Consider the following 13,620-nt stretch of genomic DNA (forward strand, 5'->3'; position numbering starts at 1 on the left):
AACTCAAATGAATAAAATCAGACAAATAGAAACCTTTAACTCAGAATAAAACACATACAAAGTGGACTGTTCTGGACACCGTGTGTGTATTTAGTTTATATTTACGGAAGAAGGAATGTGTCCTTTGTTCGTTTATTTCAATTAAAAAAAATAAAATAAACTGTTTTATTGTGAAAAACCCCCGCCGGAAGTTTGACTGTGTTCGCTCGTGCATCTTGACGTCACGCTGGAAGTCCGTCGGTCCAGTCGTCCTCCGGGTCCTCCGGGTCCTCTTTAAAACCCGCTCGGACCGCCACGCGACAGAACCAGCCGTTAAAACAGGAACTACCGGTTTAACGGGTTAACGGTCAGTCAAACAAAGAGCCTTTTTTTTTTTTTTTGAGGGCGTGAAGTCTCGCGAGAGGCGGAAACAGAATCTAACGGTGAGAAACAAAGTTACATTTTACAGTAAAAACAAACTATTCTGTCACTTTAAACAGTAAACTCTGATAAACCGACATGACGTCACAGTAATAATGTTATATTATGACGTTTATCAGCTGATCGATAGTTATCGATCCTGATGTAAACAACACGAGTCGGTTTAGATTAAAGATGAAGAATAACAGTAAACTATCTGCTCTTCACCTGGTGTGTGTTGAACTACGTCATTTAATAAACTAAACTCTTTATTTACATTTCTGCGTGTCTTCTAGTGTCTCCGCTGTGCGCATGCGCAGTCTGACCAAACACAATAATAGAGAAAGTTAAAGAGGAAAAACTTGAAGATGACATTTAAATAAACATCTCTATGTAGAATATCTGGTCCACTGATGGAAGTATTGTAGTATTTATAGGGGGGGGGGGGGGCTCATCAAAGAACTCATTCAGGTCTTCAGGTAGAAGATGAACCAGATCAGAGAGTCCCAGGTCTGGGCCCTGTTCCTCATACGTGGTTCAACTAAGTGGATCAAAACAAGCCCAAAGAGGATCTAACTGATACCGATGAATAGATGCTGATGAGGGTATATGTGCTGTATGCGCTTCTAGAATACAGTTCTATAATATAGATCTATTACATATAGAACTATGAGGTTGAATGTGTGTGAATCTGTGTGTGGGCGGATCAGTGTGTGTGTGTGTGTATTATTCATAATCAGCAGTAAATAAATGTTGTGTGATTGTCTCTGTTCTTCATCATGTTCATCAGTAATGATATCTATGCTGCACTAATAACACCGTCACATCATTATGATGCTTTACACCATCATGTAGTTCAACCAGACATCAAGAGGACACGGGAGCAAGTCCACACACACACATGACTCAGCATGGTGACCAGTGCAACATGTTGCCATGGTGACGTCATGAACACATCCATGAGCTTCTTCAGCACTAGATAAACGTGATGAACAGCACGGCGTGTTCTCTCATCACCGACACTGTTCAGACATGAAGCATCGCTCCACAGTGTGGTGTTCAATGTCTGCTCCACAAGTCTGTAAATAAATGATTCCTCGTCGGCAGAATGGATAGCGCTCGAACAGGAAGTCCTCGTGATGTGATGACGGATGTTGGCGATGTGGAAGAACTCTCCCTGTAAAACGCTGATCTGACTAATATCGCTTCCTCATCGATGGATCTCTGAGGACGGGAGCTGACTCTGCTCCGGAGCAGGTTCAAGCTGATGGATGTGTTGCTTGATAACTTGCTTCGAGGAACTGAAAAGCCTGACTCATGTAATCTCATCCTGAAGATTATCCGGCTAACTCAGTTAGCCACGGGGCCCTGCACTAAGGGGGGGTCTGAGCGATAGGACAGAGACAGAGATATACAACTACACAGGTGTATAATGTGACACCATCAGTCTGTCTCTAGAGTATTTATTCTGTGCACAGAGAAGATTCAGTCTTCATGCTAGGCAGTCTGAATGGGGGGGGGGGGGGGTCCTCACGAAGACATCTGGACAACAGTTTATCATCAGATGTTATCATCTAACAATCTCATTTATCTTTGATGTCTTCTTATTAAAACCCTCTGTCCTCTGTTAGGACATGACGCGTCTCTTCTAGATGGAGACAGCAGCCGATATCAGCAAGCAGGTAAAACTCTGGGATGTAGTACAGTAAAAAGTACAACATGTACCTCTGGGATGTAGTAGTAGAAATACTCTCTAAAGTACCATTACCGTGTAGATGTACCTGTTATTAACTCCTTCCTGTCTCATCAGCGCTGCAGCTGTGGCTCCGCCTCCTTCAGGTGTTGGTGTCTGGACTGTAATGAAGCTCTGTGCTGCGACTGTCTGTCGGCTCATCGCAGAGTCACGGTGACCAGATCACACCGGATCCTGAACCAGCCGCCAGCAGGTCAGACTACAACCTGTAGATCCACCAGGTAGTCCTGCAGACCTGCTTTATGGTCTGTGTGACTCTAAATGGACCATCATTTACTAAATGAACATCATGCTGTATTGAAGAAGACTTGAAACTAGAGATTGAGACCATAAACTCATGTTTACAATGTTTACTGAGGTAATAAATCAAGAGAGAAGTAGAGTCATTTTCTCATAGACTTCTATACAACCAGAGGAGTCGCCCCCTGGTGGACACTAGAGAGAATGCAGCTTTAACACAAACCGGAGGTTGTCTCCTGGTCCAAACCTTCTTTAAAGAACCGGACGCTGAACTGATCTCGTCTTTAACAACATGTCAACAAAGTGTCTCCTTTCTGTCTTCCAGGAGACGTCTCGACTCCGCCCATCAAGTTCTGTAGACTCCACCCGTCTGAGCCGCTCAAACTCTTCTGCTTCACCTGTAACCAGCTCACCTGTAGAGACTGCCAGCTGGCGGCTCACATGAACCACAGGTACCACTGACATCATCAGATGTCCCAGAGATTATATATATCTGTTTGACTTTTATTTTGTAGGACGTGGTCAGGAAGCTTAGATTTAAACAGGAACAGCTTCCTGTTTCAGTGTCAAGAGTTTCACAATAAAAGCATCCTAGAACAAGCTGGAGTTAACCGAACATTGAGAGGAGAAGTTTGTCTCTGTAGTATCTAAGGAGGAGCCCAGGCTGCAGGACGTGTGAAGCTTTTAAAGGATCAGGAGGACGGGGAGTACGATAAACATTTGATCCTAATCTAACATTCTGTGGTTTCGTACCGCTAGCTTAAACATTCTGTGATGACTATCTGCACTCTCACTCGGTTACTTCCTCTGAAGGAAGCTAGAGCAGACGTCCGATATCCTCTCGTCAAACACACACACATGCATACGCATTATATATCGACTTGTTGTTGAGCAAAGGCACAGAAGAGAACATCAGCTGATCTGATCACAGTTTAAACCTCTTCAATCAATATTTACTGATCAATAATCAAAGTCATTCTACAATCATGTTATATCCAGTCCTCTTCCTCCTCCTCCTCCTCCTCCTCCTCCTCCTCCTCCTCCTCCTTTTACCTCTCCTCCTCCTCCTCCTCCTCCTCCTCCTCCTCCTCCTCCTTTTACCTCTCCTCCTCCTCCTCCTCCTCCTCCTCCTCCTCCTCCTCCTCCTCCTCCTCCTCCTCCTAGCTACCAGTTTGTCAAGGAGGCGTTGAACAATGTGAAGCAGCAGCTGGAGGAAGTGGTTCAGCCAATCACAGCGCAGAGAGACACAGTGAGGCGGAGCCTGGTGGACATGAAGATCAGGTAGAACAGCAACGAGGAAACAAGATGTATCAATAATTATTGATTGATGAGTGATCAATGAATGAAGTGTTGTCTGCTCTTCCTCTTCCTCTTCCTCAGGATGCAGGACATCGTAGACAGTCGTTCTAACCTGAAGTCGGAGCTGGAGGGGTCGTTTAACGCCGTGGTGGAACATCTGTCTAAAAGGATGCAGGACATCTTGAAACAGGTGGAGGTAACGTAAACAACAACAAAGATCGTCATGGAAACAGATGAGAGGGAGTCTCTCATACCTTCAGCCAGTACTCGTGTTCACCGAGCAGAGCCTGAAGGCATCGTGATGTCACTGAAGTGAACCTCCGTTGGTTAGCCGTTAGCGGTGCTGCTAACGTTGCTAGCTCTCCTGCTGTTGCTTTAAACACTGATTGGTTGTTTACAATGAAACATGACCAGAGACCAGAGACTAGAAACAGAACTGCTTGTTTTTCTTCGCAGGACTTGTGTTTGTCGGAGTTCGAAGGGATTAAGAAGAGGATGACGAAGATGAAGCAGCTGTGGCAGAACCAACAGTTAGTGACGGAAATTGTAGAAAAAGCCAGGAACACCAACGACCTGTCGGCCCTGATGACCTACCTGTCTCAGGTGAGGGAACCCTTCACATGTGTGAAACCTCCTCAGAACAAACTGAACCATGACCTGAGGAAAACAGGTGGTCTCGGTCCCGGATCAAACGAAAGTTACGAATGTAACCACGGTTCTATGAATCCTTACTGACCGCCAGAGGCGGTGCTTAACACTGGATATCTTCTATCTCGCGCCTGCGCAGGTCGATTATTTATATCAACAAAGTCACCTGTGACCTCAGATGACCCCCCGTCGTCTATAAGTTCCGGTGTCATCCTGAGTTCAGTCCTACGGAATCTTCTCGCGAGTTCACGGGATTCCGAGTGACCAAGAACTCAGGCGGTCATCCAGGATTCATAGAACCGTAGTTACATTCGTAACTTTCGTTCTATTTCATCCTTACTGACCGCCAGAGGCCGTGCTTAACACTGGATGACTTATAGCAACAGAGTCACGAGGAATCACCATAACTACCTCGTACAGCTCCGGCAGAGGAAATTGGCCAAAGAACCCTCCCCGGTGGGTGAGGGGTGCAACGTTAACTCTGTAGTGTTTGGTGAATGTGCTCGGTGACGCCCATGAGGCGCAGCACATAGATCCTCCACAGGCACACCTCTCACCTCTGGTAGAGCGGCCCTTCACCCCGGATGGCCGAGCGCGGTCGCTCGCCTTGTATGTAAAATTAAATCTCTATGGACACAATGTCAATGTCGATCTAGTTGAACTCACCAAGTTAGCCTGAGCGGGAACACTCGCTAACTGTGATAGCCGTAATGTTACAAAATCAGTGGACACAATGCTAATGTCGATCTAGTAGAACTAGGATCTGTGAAGGGCGGGCTGACAGCGTATATTCTACGCTCTCGTTAGCACGCCACTCGATTAGCTAGAGCGGAAGCGCTCTGCCAACCGTGGAAAACGAACAACGGTTCAAGAAAACAATGTTGATCGATCTCACCAATTGCTGTCTTCACGACTTCGGTGGCCCTCATCAGACTGGTGATGACCGATGATCGGGGCGTCCACCAGTCCGGGGCTCGATGGTCCGAACGGCGAAACACGCCACTCCCTCCTAAGAGGGACCGCTTGTCGCAGCCTTTGGAGGGCAAGAGATCCGCAACTCCGACCGGTGGTCACAAGGCTACAGCGACAAGCTCCAATATGTCTTGATCGTAGACACATCGTTGTTTAAGCTTATGCTACCATGGTAGCTAGCCTGCGTTGCGAGAAGATGAAAAAGGACTGAACTCAGGATGACACCGGAACTTATAGACGACGGGGGGTCATCCGAGGTCACAGGTGACTTTGTTGATATAAATACTCGACCTGTGCAGGCGCGAGATAGAAGATATCCAGTGTTAAGCACCGCCTCTGGCGGTCAGTAAGGATGAAATGGAACCGGACCAGGGTTCTGTTTTCGGTTCTGGTGTGGAAACATATTTTGAATGGTTTGGACATTCGGACAAATTACAGGAAGTTCTGGTCGTCCTTTATTCATTTATTTATCAGCGATCTTTATTACCTTTAGTGAATAAAACATAAAAGGAGATTAGGGCTCAATGATGTTGAAAGAATATCAAATTGCGATTATATTTGAGGGAATGATATTTAATTTAAAATGGTTCACATTTCGCCTTTAACAAATATTGCCACATTGTAATTTTCATAAAAGATGTTTGGTTATTTAACCCCAAACTATGCAATTTCACATCATTTTGGACCAATATAACTACTTGTTGGATCATTTAAATCACAGCCTTCATCTAAATATTTAATTCTTCTGGAAATGTTTTTTTTCTGCAAAATCCAATTCTGTAAATAATTGCTGTCACTTCTGGTAAATTAATTATATTTGTTTATAACAAAAAAAAGTTATGAAGAACAGTTTAAATTACAGAACGCTCGCCCATCTCCAAGAACACCTGATCCCTCGTCCTAAAACAAGGACGCAACAGAAGGAAACAGCAACAAAGAGGAAGATGGATTCTGCTGTAGTTCTTCAGGTTGTTTTGGATTCAGAACCGGTCTGACCTCGTGGTGTTTTCTGTCTGCAGGTTAAGTATCAGCTGAAGGAACGTCCCGATCTGGAGGTGTCTCCTCCTCAGATCATGTCTCACCTGAAGGTCGTCACCGACAGGACGTCTCTGGAGGCCGTACTGAACTTTGGTGAGTTGAGATTCTGTCTGAATCCCCGACGAACCATGATTGTTGTGGGTTGAGCTGCATCACGTGATGTGATTCACAACGCATTGGTCGTTGTTTTTCCTGCACCGCTGAACAAGTGCTGTAAATGCTACTTTTTTTTTGGTCAGGCAAAGGCCCGCGACCCACTGAAAACAGGTCTACGACCCACTTTTGGGTCGCGACCCACCAGTTGAGAATCACTGCTCTAGATGAAGCCCTTGGAATAATAAAGGGTTCTTGGTAGATCCCCTTCTGTAGGTTCCAGATTAAACCCTTAGAAAAAGGAAGGGATTCTCTGTGCCCTTGAAATATGAAGAAGTTCTCGGTAGATCCCCCTCAGTGGGTTCTAGACGTCCCCTTTAGAATATAAAAGGGTTCTCGGTAGATCCCCCTCGGAAATGAGATAGATTTTTCTAGCATGTAAACCGGTGTGGATACCTGATATTTAACATGACATCACATGTTTCTATGTTTCTGATTGGTTCTAAACATCCTGATGATTTATATTTGCTGAGGATGTTTCTGTTTCCAGGTGCACTTGAAGTTTCATGGATCCCCTTCTCCGTCTCACAAACCTCCAATCAGAAAACTCCAAATGCCTCCTCCTCCTCCTCCTCCTCCTCCTCCTCCCCTACCACCCTTGTCGGGCCTACTCCCCCCTACAGACCACTCCCCCAAACCAGGAACACTTTTGACTCACCTGTTGCACCCGTTCCCCTCAGTTTTTCCTCAACATCCTCAAAGTCTTTGTCCAGCAAGTTGCGTCTTTCTCCTTTCTCGTCCTCCACCGTCATTCCAACCACCTCCACCTGTCTTGCACCCTCCTGTGGGACCCTTCCTCAAAACGGGAACACCTGGGACAATGACTCACCTGTTCCAGTCAACTGTCCCTCTACTTCACGGAAGTTGTCGTCCAATCAGTTTAGTCATCCTTACTCCTCCAGTCCGGGCGTCAACCAGTCCAAAACTCCCTTGACCACGATCGCGCCAGTTACCTCAACTCAAAGTGTCCAACAACTGTCCTCCACAAATAACTCAAGACCGGTGTGGCTGCTGACAAACCCTACTTCAGGGAACCTTCCGCCTGTCGGTGTTCACCACCCTCCTTCAGCAGATCCGTCTCCGGTCTTCCAACTGGTTCAGCCCTCACTGGATTTGAACAAACCCCCTGCCCCCCAGAACCAGTCCAACGCCGTCCTGCTGAGCAACACTCAGACCCCAAACGCGTCCTGCTTCAACCTCTTTTCAGTCATGCCTCAGTTTCCCATGCTGCTCAGTCCGACCTCACCTGGAAACACCTCGTCTGAACACCAGAAGAGCCTGATGGGAATTATCAGCCCTCGGACACTTCCTGCAACCACCAAAGGAAACCCGATCTCTGGCGGACCGAGTGGCACGGCGCTGCATCAACCTCTGAAGGATATCCGCTTTACTACAACCAGCAGCCCTCCGTCCTCCCACCAGTGTCTCACCCCAGATATCAGCCCTCATTCTCCTCTGAAAGACCAGCAGCAGAGTCCTGTGGTGAGGGCTGTGGCGGACTCCGCCTGTAATCGCAACATACAACCGGTCGCAGCGAAGCGGCCGGAACCGGCAGAGAACGAACCGACCTCCACCGTGTCTGAAGAACCTGCACCAGCAGGGGAACGGTATGTTTTTTATAGAAAAACTGCAGAATCGAAACCTTCACCTGAAGTATCAGGAACAGAACCTGAACAGAGCTCTGTGATTGGACATCTGGACTGCATTATGGGCCAATGGCAGCCCAGAGTTTCTCCGAGCCAGCTGCCTGTAACTCCGCCCCACCCTGGATGTCCAGACCCTTGTTTTGGTCCGGTTACCGGTGATTCCGAAGATGAGATTTACCTGAAAGAGGTGAGAGAAGACACTCAGGTAAAGTAGTGGGATGTAACTAACTGAAGTACTTTACTTTTCTAGTTCTCCTCCACTACATCTCAGAGGTAGAATTTGTGATGTGTTGATGTTAAATGTTTGTGTGTTGAGAAAACATATTTAAGCTAAATAACCATTTAAAGCTGGAGTGCAGGACTTTTACATATGAAGGAATATTCAAACCCTACACGATATATAACTCACCCTGTTAAATACTATTAACCTAAAGTTGTGATGGAAAATGTCCTCTGTGCTTCCTCACTAACAAGACCATATATGTGACATATGATCGTGTACCGAGCTGAATGGTAACAAGACCATATGTAGGATGTCTATAGGTTCCATAAGAGGAAGTAACTGAATGGGGATGCAGACAGTTAATCCCAGAATGTTTATATGAGGAACTGTTGTACAGATGTCTTAGTGAGGACTCATCCTCCCCCACCCTTGAGCACTGCTCCTCTAGAAGATGCATAAACCCTGCACACTCCATCAGACTGCATTGCATTCTGTATGAAGATTGGACCTTCTCTGCACAGAGAATAATAAGAAGAGAAAGAATAATTGATCCTAGCTGCAGTTACATGGGGCGTGTAGCTGAGCCTCCCAGCATGCACTGGGGCAATAGATTATAGAAGTTTCTCTCATCCCAGATCTTTTTCAAAATGTAAATGATCCAGCTAACTTTGATCCAGGTGTTCCTCTTTGCTGTGTCACAGACCCATGCAGGTGAGGTCACAGATGACATCATCGCTGAGCTGCCGTCGTCACCGGAGTCGCCGGTGACTCTGGTGACGGTCAGCTGCTCCGCCTGTCAGTCGGCCGGCAGTTCAATAATCTGTTCATTCTGCGGTCGAGGATACCACCGGGGCTGTCATGATCCTCCTGTTGGACCCGACCTCCGGTAAGAATCCATCCATCCATCTATCATCCATCCATCTGTCCATCCATCTATCATCCATCCATCCATCCATCTATCATCCATCCATCCATCTATCATCCATCCATCTATCCATCTATCATCCATCCATCTGTCCATCCATCTATCATCCATCCATCCATCTATCATCCATCCATCTGTCCATCCATCTATCCATCTATCATCCATCCATCTGTCCATCCATCTATCATCCATCCCTCCATCCATCCATCTGTCCATCCGTCCGTCCATCCATCCATCATTCCGTCCGTCCATCCATCCATCCATCCCTCCATCCATCCATCATTCCATCCCTCCATCCATCCGTCCGTCCATCCATCCAAACTAGAGTTATGACACAAACAAACAATGGTCGTCAAATGTCACTTTAACTGTTTCAATCTTATTTTAGAGGCTTTTAGAAGCCTTTCACTTCAATGTTCCTCTGTTCATGTTCATGTGATTGTATTTCCTCCCTGTCTTCAGATCTGCTCTAATGTTTAACATTTTAAATCAACCAGAGAAGCACTGACGAGATTCTTACATATTTGTCTGTATTTATTATATTCGTGACAACGAGCCATCTTTGACATCTGAAACTATTCAGAGGTGGAGTATCTAGTCTTATGCCACAATATCTACACAATATCTGATTTCATATCACAATATCAATTATATATCTAGTCTCATATCACAATATCAATATAGTATCTCGTCTCATATCGCATCATGTCGGATCAGCTGCTTGCTGTTGTGTAAATGTATCACATCATTCTTTTAGTTCTAACTTGTTTCGCTGAAACCTGAACATATGCAGACGAGGCCAACCAGACGCATTTAAAACCTAATAATAAATGTTCTCATATCGAAGGTATTTTCATGTCATCCTGATCTCACCACTTAACCCTTAACAACAGCACCGTGGCCTTGGTATCCGGATGCATCAGCAGACGGAAGGGGGGGGATAATGTGCATACTCTGTTAAACTATTCATTGTTGTTAGACCTCTGACCCACCTGTGGGGAAAGAGCTTGATCCATTCAGCTGGATTATTATTAGTGTCTGTTCTGTGTATGTTTTTGATATTTTAACAGTTTTCTCATCTCGGTTATTTCTCACCGGGAGGTTAAAACGATTTTTTTTCCACCACGATTGCCAAGATTTGTCTGAGAGTCTTTCTCCTAAGTTCAACACTTCCTGCACAGACGTACTCAAAACGCTTCATCGCTCTCGTTCTGGAAACCTTTAGTGCGGAAATCAGAAAGAGACTCTCCAAGTGAATCTCAAACCAATCACAGTGTGATGTTTCCTACAGGTCAGAGTGGATGTGCACGCTGTGTCAGGACCTGTTCGACACCTCAGACCCCTTCAGCTCTGACAGACCACCAAGACCTCCGAGTCCTTGTCTCAGTCTGTGGGACCAGAGGGTGAGAGTCCAGTTGTATCTTTAAAAAGTGTTTTCTGTCTGAAGTGTGAAAGAAGTTGTGTGGATAAACTCATTTTTGTTTGCATCCCAGAGGTGTGAGAGGCTGCTGCTGTACCTGAAGGTTGAAGGCTGCACTCGACTGTCTCAGGTCAGTTTCTCCACAAAGAGACGCTCAGATCTACAACAACATTAACCAGAGATGCACTGATGTTACTAATGTTAATCTATTAGTAATAATGTTAATAACGTTAATCTATTAGTAATAATGTTAATATATTATTAACAATGTTAATAACGTTAATCTATTAGTAATAATGTTAATAACGTTAATCTATTAGTAATAATGTTAATAACGTTAATCTATTAGTAATAATGTTAATAACGTTAATCTATTAGTAATAATGTTAATAACGTTAATGTATTAGTAATAATGTTAATAACGTTAATCTATTAGTAATAATGTTAATAACGTTAATCTATTAGTAATAATGTTAATATATTATTAACAATGTTAATAACGTTAATCTATTAGTAATAATGTTACTAACGTTAATCTATTAGTAATAATGTTACTATATTATTAACAATGTTAATAACGTTAATCTATTAGTAATAATGTTAATAACGTTAATATATTAGTAATAATGTTAATAACATTAATCTATTAGTAATAATGTTAATAACGTTAATCTATTAGTAATAATGTTAATATATTATTAACAATGTTAATAACGTTAATCTATTAGTAATGATGTTAATAACGTTAATCTATTAGTAATAATGTTAATAACGTTAATCTATTGGTAATAATGTTAAGAACATTAATCTATTAGTAATAATGTTAATATATTAGTTATAATGTTAATAACGTTAATCTATTAGTAATAATGTTAATAACGTTAATGTATTAGTAATAATGTTAATAACGTTAATCTATTAGTAATAATGTTAATAACGTTAATCTATTAGTAATAATGTTAATAACGTTAATATATTAGTAATAATGTTAAGAACGTTAATATATTAGTAATAATGTTAATATATTAGTAATAATGTTAATAACGTCAATGTATTAGTAATAATGTTAAGAACGTTAATCTATTAGTAATAATGTTAATAACGTTAATCTATTAGTAATAATGTTAATATATTAGTAATAATGTTAATAACGTTACTGTATTAGTAATAATGTTAATAACGTTAATCTATTAGTAATAATGTTAATAACGTTAATCTATTAGTAATAATGTTAATAACGTTAATCTATTAGTAATAATGTTAATAACGTCAATGTATTAGTAATAATGTTAATAACGTTAATCTATTAGTAATAATGTTAATATATTAGTAATAATGTTAATAACGTTACTGTATTAGTAATAATGTTAATAACGTTAATCTATTAGTAATAATGTTAATAACGTTACTGTATTAGTAATAATGTTAATAACGTTAATATATTAGTAACAATGTTAATAACGTTAATGTATTAGTAATAATGTTAATATATTAGTAATAATGTTAATAACGTTAATCTATTAGTAATAATGTTAATATATTAGTAATAATGTTAATAACGTTAATCTATTAGTAATAATGTTAATAACGTTAATCTATTAGTAATAATGTTAATGTGTAAGTAATGTATAAGTAATAATTGTTAATGTTATTAATGTCAACGTATTAGTAATAATCTTAAGGATGTTAATGTATTAGTAACAAGTAACAGAGTATTTTCACAGTGTGGTATTAGTACTTTTAGTGCAACAGGGTATCATTGTGTATAATAGTATATTTACCAGCAGGTGGAGCTCTAACAGAAGCTGCTGGAGGCTCACGTGCACCGACGATGATGATGATGATGATGATGATGATGATGATGATGATGATGATGATGATGATGATGATGATGACGATGATGTCGTCTTTTTGTTTCCAGTCTCAGCTGACCTTGATGTCGGAGCGTCTGTCTCTCCGTCGTTCTCCTTCGTATCAAACAGCTGCAGAGTTTCTCTGTGACATCTGGAGGCTGTTTAAAGACGCCTCACAGGTAAATACAGATACAAACAACGTCATGTAATTATGGGATGTCCACGTTCTCTTGGAACAGTATTTGTGACTGTAACTTCAACAAACACAAATCAGAGTACTTCATCACATTGATGCAAAATTACAAAAATCAATATGATCATTGATCACGCAGATAAAGAAATGAGAACAAAGAGTTTCTTTTTTTCTCTCATTTATGAAACGATTATTTGATTGACAGGAAGTCAATTATTGGTCAAAGAAATTGAAATCACTGATTCCAGCTTTAAGAAGAAACCCTGAAATTATACGAGTTATTTTGTCATCATGAACTCACCTGATTGGTCACTCAGCCTCCTGTCTGCTGTTTCCAGGATGACGTCGTTCTGAACAGACTGCAGGAGGATCTCCGGAGCCGCTTCGCTGCAGAACTCGTGTCGCCGAGCAGCAGAGACGCACGCGGAGGGAGAGCTGCTGTCGGACCGCCGGTCAACGCCAACATGTCGGACGGACGACAGGTCGCTGAGGGCCTAACGGGACAGGAAGTGACCATCACCAAAGTGAAGGAGACGAGGAAGAGGCTGAGACAACTTCTGGAAGCGTCATGGTTCAAGAGGAGGAAGATGGAGGACAGAACACCACCCGGGAGTTCTGGGAACTGAAGTTCAAACGATGTTGAATGTGATTCCTCTTACTGTGAAGCTGCAAAGTGAATGTTGATCCATTGAACTGATTTTTGTATTCATTTATTTATATACTTTTGTAATAAATATTGTTTAAAATAAGTTATAGTTTGTCTGTTATAGTTTTATCTTGTATTACCTCGTGACAGTTTGTATGAGCATCATAAAAAAAAACATGTTTTTAGTTGAGTTTATTTCTCTCGTTTTCAAC

At 42.3% G+C, this 13,620-nt stretch overlaps 1 protein-coding gene across 1 annotated transcript; it reads left to right on the top strand.

The window, feature by feature from the left end:
• The first annotated feature begins 311 nt into the window (after nucleotides 1–311).
• trim33l (tripartite motif containing 33, like) lies at nucleotides 312–13,505 on the top strand. Its single transcript, XM_079163898.1, has 14 exons — nucleotides 312–422; nucleotides 2,031–2,081; nucleotides 2,210–2,345; nucleotides 2,718–2,844; nucleotides 3,557–3,673; nucleotides 3,773–3,887; nucleotides 4,148–4,294; nucleotides 6,331–6,442; nucleotides 6,993–8,335; nucleotides 9,073–9,257; nucleotides 10,588–10,699; nucleotides 10,790–10,846; nucleotides 12,638–12,748; nucleotides 13,101–13,505. Exons 2-14 carry the CDS (start codon nucleotides 2,052–2,054, stop codon nucleotides 13,386–13,388), a joined length of 2,880 nt encoding a protein of 959 aa, XP_079020024.1. The 5' UTR covers nucleotides 312–422; nucleotides 2,031–2,051; the 3' UTR covers nucleotides 13,389–13,505.
• The last annotated feature ends 115 nt before the right edge of the window (nucleotides 13,506–13,620 follow it).

The sequence above is a fragment of the Pholis gunnellus genome, assembly GCF_910591455.1.
Source record: "Pholis gunnellus genome assembly, chromosome: 8".
NCBI classification, from domain to species: Eukaryota; Metazoa; Chordata; class Actinopteri; order Perciformes; family Pholidae; genus Pholis; species Pholis gunnellus.

What these genes read in the sequence shown, in the direction of transcription:
- trim33l (XM_079163898.1), top strand. Translation starts at nt 2,052, where the DNA reads ATGGAGACAGCAGCCGATATCAGCAAGCAG. An exon ending in CCTGAACCAGCCGCCAGCAG is followed by an intron (nt 2,346 to 2,717) that starts GTCAGACTACAA and finishes TCTGTCTTCCAG; the next exon opens with GAGACGTCTCGACTCCGCCC. An exon ending in ACATCTTGAAACAGGTGGAG is followed by an intron (nt 3,888 to 4,147) that starts GTAACGTAAACA and finishes TTTTCTTCGCAG; the next exon opens with GACTTGTGTTTGTCGGAGTT.